General features: G+C 41.8%; 1 protein-coding gene across 1 annotated transcript; it reads left to right on the forward strand.

Moving 5' to 3' along the window:
• The first annotated feature begins 2,366 nt into the window (after window positions 1-2,366).
• Window positions 2,367-8,538, forward strand: LOC138373273 (uncharacterized). Its single transcript, XM_069339315.1, has 4 exons — window positions 2,367-3,317; window positions 3,465-3,542; window positions 3,670-3,903; window positions 4,148-8,538. The coding sequence occupies exons 1-4, from the start codon at window positions 3,158-3,160 to the stop codon at window positions 8,284-8,286; spliced, it is 4,611 nt and encodes a 1,536-aa protein (XP_069195416.1). The 5' UTR covers window positions 2,367-3,157; the 3' UTR covers window positions 8,287-8,538.
• Window positions 8,539-9,144: the final 606 nt, after the last annotated feature.

Here is a 9,144-nt window from a genome sequence, read left to right on the forward strand (position 1 = left end):
TATACTAATTTTATAAGAAAATTCGACGTAAATTGGAGGCAGTAGAGCTCCGATAAGCCAGCGCTAATTCTTCAATATGAAGAATGTTGCCTGCTCTCTGATTGGCCAAACGAAACACAGTAGTGTCCTCTGTCGGCACGTAAGTGAACCAGATCCAGAACCCAAATATCTTCCTAAGTGGACCTACGTGAATTTCACCTCAGCATCTTCTTAGGGCATACTTAGGAACCTTTCTTAGCAAACCTACTTACGAAGAAATACATTGAGCTTTGTAAATCTAGGTCCAGGCCGCCGATTTTGATCGTCCAGAGTCATATATTAAATTTTAACTTTTTTTTAAAATGATTCAGTTTAATGAAGAAAACTCTAAATTATTATTAATAATATATTTTGAAACAATTGTTATTAGGCAAAATTCTTGAAATTGAAATTGAAATTGAAATAAGTTTATTGAGGTAAAATACACACAAAGGGATCAGGTAGCTCAAGCTATTCTCACCCCATTCAGTACAACGTGTTAAACATACATAGACACACATCACAAATAAACATATTACCAAACATTCTGAGAGATAAACATATACATTTCCTCCTTCACAAGTAGTATGTTATCAGACGTACACACAAATACTTTTATGACCTAGGTATACTGTATAGACAATTTGCAAGACACCTGCAGATAATTCAACAAAATATTACAATCTTGGTGCAAAATTCTTATATCTCTCAAGAATATCATCAACCTTTCCGTTGTGACACATCCAGGCTATTTGTTCAGGAACAGTCCTTATCTCAGTGTTTCTATATACATTAATCAACGGACAATCAAGAACATAATGGGCAAGGGTGTGAGACCTTAACATACCACATAGTTTACACTTCGTGTCATTATCATGAACACCTATCCCATATTCCCAGTAATATTTGTACCCAAGCCTGAGCCGCATGTACACAGAGTCACTCCAAGCATTTCTCCTTTTACCATAAGTGAAATGGGTGTTTTGACTCACATACATGTAGTGTTGCATGGTTTGACTGCTCTCATACATTATCTCTCTCCTCTCCACTCCCGCCTGTGCCTGAATATTTCTGATTTTGCTTCTTATTTGTCTCATTGTGAATTCACATTCAATGTCAACTTGTGGTTTTGATGTGGCACGTTTGGCCAAGTCATCCGCCACCTCGTTGAGCACTATTCCAACATGAGATGGAATCCACATGAATTTTACACTATAACCTTTCAGCTGTATCTCAGTTATTCTTCTCTTACAGTCCTAAACTATAGGCATGAAGACTGGGTTTCGACTGTTTAAGGACTCCAGTGCTCCTCGGCTATCGACAAATACAAAAACATTTTTGTCGTCATGACGTACTTCCTCCAAACACGCCAGAATGGCCTGCAGTTCAGCTTGTGTGGATGATATATAATTACTAAGCCAGAGTTCAATTATCCTATCCACAGTCCCAAACTCCGTATATTCCCTTATTAGCCCACCACACCCTGCCCTGCCATCCTCCGCCACCGACCCGTCGCAATATACATGTAAACTGTTGCCTCTTGGTAACCGAGATATCATGCTTCCATACAAACACCGTAATTGTCCCGGTTCATGATGAATCTTTTTCACCTTGAGGGGTACAATTTCGACGTCTATTTTCTGTACTTTCCAGGGAGCAGACATATTACACTGTCGAGAGGGTTTACAGCAGTCAAGTACGTCGTATTCCCTGAGGTCATGAGCTAATCCCCTCGTGTAGCGTGTCTCCCTCAGTTTCCTGGAAGTGTGTACGTCACTCAAGCAGGTCTGAACGCTCTCAAACAACTTATCCCCTCCTTTTCTCCGCATGAAACGAATAGATACTCTAGTGTTAATGTCACGGACTCTATCACACACACTCTGTAAATTTAATTCCATTCTCATTATTTCAATCATTGCATTTCTTTGACATCCAAGAATAATCCTCATAGCCTCGTTCTGTATCAGCTCTATTTTTTGAATTCTGCCTTGGCCTGTGTAAGACAATACGGGTGCTGCGTAGTCTATCAGGGACCGAACAGTACTTATGTATAACATCCGCAAGATAGGTACCCCAACACCTTTACCAGAAAAAGCCAGTGCTTTCAGAGGATGCAGACGGGCTTTACATAAGGTGCTGATATGATTTATTTCAGCATTTTTACTCTCACATGTGTATCCAACATACATGCCCAGATACTTGTAAGTAGTGTGTTTGAGGACTAGAGCGACGCGCGGCACTGCCAGGTGGCGCTCAGGTCGAGTGCCACCTGGCGGTGCCACGCGTCGCTCCCGTCCTCAAGTTTTTTCCGGGGAATTTCCCGGATGTTATGACATGTGTTGGAGGAAAGTGGATCGCGTCGCTCCAGTCCTCGTGGTTTTGGGGAGCTTTTCTGTGTGTTCTGGTTAAGAAAGAGTTGGGTTGTTGTAAGAAACGGAAGGACATGTGTTGGGCAGCTGACAGGTGGCGCGCGCGTCACTCTAGTCCTCGCGGGTTAGGGGAATTTCCCGGAAGTTATGGCGCGTGTCGGAGGTAATTGGAGCGCGTCGCTCCAGTCCTCAGGGGTTAAGGTAAGTGGTCAGGAAAGATTGGAGTTCTTGTTGTGTGAGAGTAAGTGGTGGAGTAAGAGGAAGGAGAGAAATGAATATGTGTGTTTAGCAAGTGATAGAGTAAGAAAATAGAAGGAAGATGGAGGAAGGAGTATAAGAGTTGATCGTGAGTTAGTGTGTAGATGAGAGGAGAAGGCAACACAGTCTGTTATGGAGCTTCCCCTTCGTCTGGAGAGAGTGCTCTGGGCCGTTATGTGGTTAGACATACCATTAGCCCCCCTACAGGAAGTCGCAAGTGTTGAGGGGTGAGAGAGCACTCTCCTGCGGAACTGGGGGCCATTTGTCTAAAAGGTTTTCGTTGTCTTTAGAAGAGTGGAGATGTTCGTCCCACGACGACTTCCCATACACTGTGGATTCCGGTAAGGAGGCGCGAGGTACTTACTCCTGCCGACAGACAGACAGACCCTCACCTGTCACCCATCAATCACTTCTCATTTGACCCAGGTCGTTTCACTCCCCTCACACACAAACGCCCCGCCAGTTCCCTGCGAGACTTCATCCGCTACACACGCGTCATACAGCTCCATGTCATGGAAAGGCGAAGCTCTACAGCATGCATGAAATGCGGAGTGTTTTATATTCCATCACCGAATCAACTGTGTCGACTGCAATGCGCTAGCTGTGAAAAACCGCCCCTAGGACATTATGACATCAAATGCAAGCGATGTCAGCAGATTTTCTGTGATAACCGTGAGTGTTATTCATATTTAATATTCCACAGTTCATTTTATGTCATCCACAGGTGAAATATCGCGTGTAAACTACTATAGTGTGAGAATAATAACTCCTTCGGGCTAATACATTCCACACAGATAAATATGTTCTTTCCAATTTCAGTTTACAAAACCGTGAAGTGTCCTTATTGCTCACCCGCCCCGCGAGGAGGTCATCGTCGGAATGAAACTTCACATAAACGTAGGTAGCATATAAAATACACTTCTCGTATCTGTATTTCATCCACTTGCAAGCGAACACACATGCACAATAATAAACATATTTTTCCCCATTCACCCGTGCTGAATATCATTTTGTTCCATTTCAGGTTATAATCCCTACCTCAATCGACGGAGTGAACAGGTTGACGTCATCGAGCCTATACCCCATTCCTCACACACGGAGCTAAGGAGAGCACATCTCACTCGCCGGGGGTCACAGCCCCTTCATCAAGGTCACCCACCCCGACAGATGGAGGGCTACGAGACCGTATCGCCCCCTGTTAACACGATGTTACGAATTCATACCCACTCACCTGCTCAACCCATTCACCAAGACATAAGTAAGTTATTACTGTCCGATTTCAGTCTATTTCCTAAACATATTAATCCCCCTAGTCTGTTCCCTAGCCTCATAATATATATATATATATATATATATATATATATATATATATATATATATATATATATATATATATATATATATATATATATATATATATATATATACATGCATTCATTCTTTCTAGATATATATATATGGTTCATTCTTTCTAGAGATAATATGTTTTCTTTTTTTTACAGACGACACACCGCTGTGCATAGATTTGGCATCCAGCGACAGCTGCAGCAGCAGTGGCAGTGAGAGTGACACAGCAGGGCGGGCAGTAGCCACTTCCGGCTCTCACAGGGAGGGGAGGAGGACTCGTTCACCCGCCTACTCAACCCCCCGTTCCTCCCTCAGCCCCATACCCCAATCAAACAGCGACAGCTATGACAGCAGCAGCAGCAGCATCATCAGCAGCAGCAGCAGCAGTGGTGAGAATCGTACCATTTTCATCTCAGACAGTGACTCAGACATCTGCTCAGCAGACCGTGACCTTGACCCGCCAGCGTCTGTCAATTCTGACTTGTTAGCACCGTCTGGCGTAGTAGCTGAGCCAGCGGTCTCACCCATTCATCTCGGAGGGGGAGGGTTATCACCACCCCCCACCCCTCCCAGCCCTATCCCTTCACCCCCTCCACCTCTTTCCCCCTCTCCTCCACCTGCGCTAGAAATTCAACCTCAGTTGCTGGATCGAATTGACAACTATAACGGCGCCTATGTCCGGCTTTCATTCTCCATACCAGAACATGTTAACACCTCCCCAGGACTCTATCTGAGAACATACAGGGATTTTTTCATTAATGAGGTTCGATCCCTCTTCTCTCCACAACACCCATTCCTCCTAATTTACCCAGACATCACTCTAATTGTGAGAAATTTAAATGTACAACAAGACGGTGAGGATAATCTATTGGATCCTATAAATAACGATGGCTTTCCCATACGAGGTGAGGGGCAAAGAATTACTCTAGAGGAAGTAGAAACTCTTATTGATTTTTGGGCTGATGAATTGACAGAGAAAATATCCCAGTATCTGGAAGCGAAGGAAGGGTCCAATGTCTTGGTTGAGCGACTCACCGGGTTTTACATTAACTGTGGACAGATTGAACATCCGATAAGATTAGGCTCGCATGTAGACTATCCTGAAGGCGTGCGTGGGAAAAAATTGGTTTTCAATCCAGAGGGAGAGGCTGATATTTGCCTTATGCAGTGTGTTGCTGCTTATAAATGTTTAGCTAATGGGATGCGACTAGGTAATATCCGCGCTAGATCTGTGAATGCTAGTTGGTGTCTCAGACACATGAAATGGCCAGCAGATGTCAATTCTGCAGTAACATTCGAGGATATTCACAAGGTAGAGAAAATGAATAAAGTCAGTATATTCATCTATTCACTAGAAAGAGATGAAAATGCTAGACGACAACAACGACACTACATTACACTAGCTAGGAAGGGAAGAGGAGGATATACAGATGTCATACCACTGCTGGTGTTGGAAGCTCAACACTTAGTATTAATTAAGGATTTTAACCAATATGTACGTAATATGCGCAGCAATCCAGATCGCATCCCAAGTCATCACAGCTTCTGTCATTGTTGTTTGATATCACTCCCAGCAGATAGCATGCAGAGTCATGAAAGTACATGCAAAGTACATCAGACTCTCAAATTCTACCCACCAGAGAGGAAGATTACTTTCCGTAACTATGGACGGGGATATGGTCCTAGTCACATGTGCTTTTATGACTTTGAGTGCATGTTAGACCGCTCGAACCCTAAGGGAATGATAGAAACACGTCACAACGCAGTGGCGTATGCGTACATCATCATTGACAGACAGAAGAATATTGTTGAGAAAAATACTTATTTGGGTAAAGATGCGGTCAATCACTTTGTAACCACGCTAGAAGCGTCATGGGCTAGAATCAAGAAGGGGTTAGCATCCTATGAACTTCACATGTCACAGCAACAGCAGGCGATATTTGAGACAAAAACAACCTGTGAACTCTGTGATGTACCTTTTAACGGAGAAGATGTAATCAAAGTCCGTCATCACGACTACACAGTAAGATTCCACAATTATCAAGCAGCTTACTGTGATAGATGTAATTTGCAATGTATAAATTCATACAAGTTCCTATACACTTTCTCCCACAACGCTTCCTATGATTTAGGAGTAATCCTAAACGAGATGAGAGATAGACCAGGAAGTGAAATAGATATATTAGCCAAGGATGGATTTAAATTTATGAAAGTTGATGTGAACAACTTAAGATTTTTGGATAGTTTAGCCCTTCTCAACGGCTCGCTAGGAAGAATAGCCAAGGATCATATTGATAGTGGGAAACCTACCACATTCACTTTGGCTATGTTAAAAGGGGTAAATAAAGCAGCCATCCCAAAACTGTTGAAGGGTAAACAATCATTCTGCTATGATTATTTATCCTCTATGTCTGTGTTAGATGAACCACACCTTCCTTCTCGTGATAAGTTTTACAATACACTAAAAGACGAAGAGTTGTCAGAAAAAGATTATAAACAAGCCTTAGAAATTTTTGATTTGGCTAAATGTCGCAACATAGGGGAGTATCTGCTCCTTTACCTCAAAGTGGACACAGGTTTGCTAGCTGATGTATTCACAGTCTGGCGAGACACCATGCTTGCTCTCTACAAATTAGACATTTCACACTACATTTCTTTACCCTCATTTGCTTGGGATGAGTTCTTGCTTAAATCGAAAGTTCAACTTGATGTTGTGTCAGACCCAATGTTATATGATTTACTTCGTCGGAATCTCCGAGGTGGGTTCACCAGTGTGACGAGACAGTACACGAATGTGGAGAACAGGCACACAGGCTTAGATCTAGGGGAAGATAGTAGCTACATCATCTACTTAGACTTTAATAGTCTTTACGGGGCGTGTATGACTGAACTACTCCCTCGGGGTGGGATCCGGAAACTGACACATGATGAGCGTGACGTACTGCTGGAGCAAGGTTTGGAGAATATCCCATGTGATGGGACCAAGGGGTATTGGGTGTTGTGTGATACACTCCAGGTCCGACCGGAGGTAGCTAGGTATACAGATGAACTGCCCCTAGTTCTTTCACATACATGCATTACTGAGGAACACATTTCACCCTACAGTAAGAATATTCTTACAGAAGAAAGTCGTGGTCTGCCTAAAAACAACACTAAATTAATCGCTTCTCACCTTCCTCAGAAAGACTACCTCGTTAGTCTGGACTTGTTACAGTTGCTCATGCGCATTGGATTAGAAGTAGCTAAAGTTCACGACATCTACGAATTCGAGCAGGAGAGTTACCTTAAAGACTTCATTGAAACCAACGTTCGTGAACGAGCCAGTACCAAATGCGCGATAAAAAAAAAGGCTTTCAAACTCGTATCAAACTCTATATATGGAAAGAGTCTCACAGATGTATCTAAATATGGGAACAAACACTATTTGGTCACAGATCGTAGTCATTTCCTGAAACATGCTCGAAACCCATTCTTCAAGCGGAGTCTTTTGTTAAGTAAGGATCGTGTGATATGTACTATCAAGCAGAAGTCTCTCCTAGTCAACACTCCTACGTATCTGGGTTACCATATACTTCAAATTGCTAAGAGGCGACTCTATGAGTTCTGGTATGATGTTGTCAAACCTGCGTATGGGGATAAAGCGAGTCTGTTATATACAGACACAGACTCTTTCATCATTAAACTGGACTGTCGGGATGTGTTTGAAGAGTTGAATAAGTCTCCTCTCTTCGACTGTATGGATTTTAGCAATTTTAATGTCACACATCCATCCTACTCTAAAGCGCGAGAAGGTGAACTAGGATTGCTCAAGTCTGAAATAGGCTCTAAGATTATTAACCAGTTAATTGCTCTCAGACCTAAAACATATTCGTTCACCACACATGATGGGGAGCACACTTGTAAGTGTAAGGACGTACCATACCATCTACAAGAGAAACTCTCACATGACTCATTTCAACACACTCTTGAAACAAACACTTCAATCAGGTATGTGTCGAGATCTATACGCAACGTGCAAGGAAAGATTTGTACATGTCGCAGTACCTGCAGAGGATTGTCAGCATTTGACGATAAACGCTACATTTTAAGCCCCACACAGTCCCTAGCGTATGGTCATCCTGATATTCCCAATAACAATGATGATGATGAGATGGATGTAGAAGTGAGAGAGGAGGAGATGGAAGAAGTGTTTGTGGAGGAGGGGGAAGTAGAGCAGGCACAGAGTCTCTACCCAATATTCCATCCCTGGAGCAAACGCGATGCTACAGCTCAGAAACTATTCAACCCTCGCTAGATTTTATGTTGTACAATTGTTAGCTAGTATTAAGATGGATGCCTCATATGACTAGAACTTTGTATACTAAATGAATAGGATGTTTAATATTATTGTTTGTGAACTGTAAGAACTATGATTAGTTTTTAAAATATGATGTTTAATATTATTGTTTGTGAACTGTAAGAACTATGCTGTTTAATATCATTGTTTGTGAACTGTAAGAACTATGTTTAGTTTAAAAAATGTTGTTGCTGTACATAAAATATGTGAATAAACACCTGTAAATGACTATGTTTGTATAAATACCACCTCAGTTTCTTAGTTTTTAGCAGTCTTAACGAAGCATTAATCATGGACAGTTCCTATGTTATAATCCATGAGGAACATCTAGATATTTTCAGAGAACCATCTCGTGTTATTATTGCTGGTTATTCAAACAGTGGAAAATCCTACTTGTGCAGTAAACTTGTAAGGAAGTATCAACACAAGTTCTCCTCAATAATCATATGCGGCGGAGGTTACTCTGAATTACGATCAGATCCACAAATTAAAGGGAAGCTGATCGAGCATTCAACCATTATTGATCCTGTGGAAGAGCGAGTAGATAATGACTCGCACATCTTAGTAATCTACGATGACCTTTTTACAGAGTCTGCGAATTCAAAAATCGTATCAGACATGTTTACTAGGGGCAGACATTTCACGGTTTCCGTCATATTGATTACACAAAATATATTTTTTCCTGGTAAATATTCTAGGAATATTAGTTTAAATGCTTCTCATTTCATATTGGTTAAATCACAAGATCTGTCACAAATTGAAACACTCGGACGACAAATATTTGGGAAAGTGGATTCAAAGAAATTTGTAGAGTTA

Source organism: Procambarus clarkii, chromosome 41 (assembly GCF_040958095.1).
Source record: "Procambarus clarkii isolate CNS0578487 chromosome 41, FALCON_Pclarkii_2.0, whole genome shotgun sequence".
Taxonomy (NCBI): domain Eukaryota; kingdom Metazoa; phylum Arthropoda; class Malacostraca; order Decapoda; family Cambaridae; genus Procambarus; species Procambarus clarkii.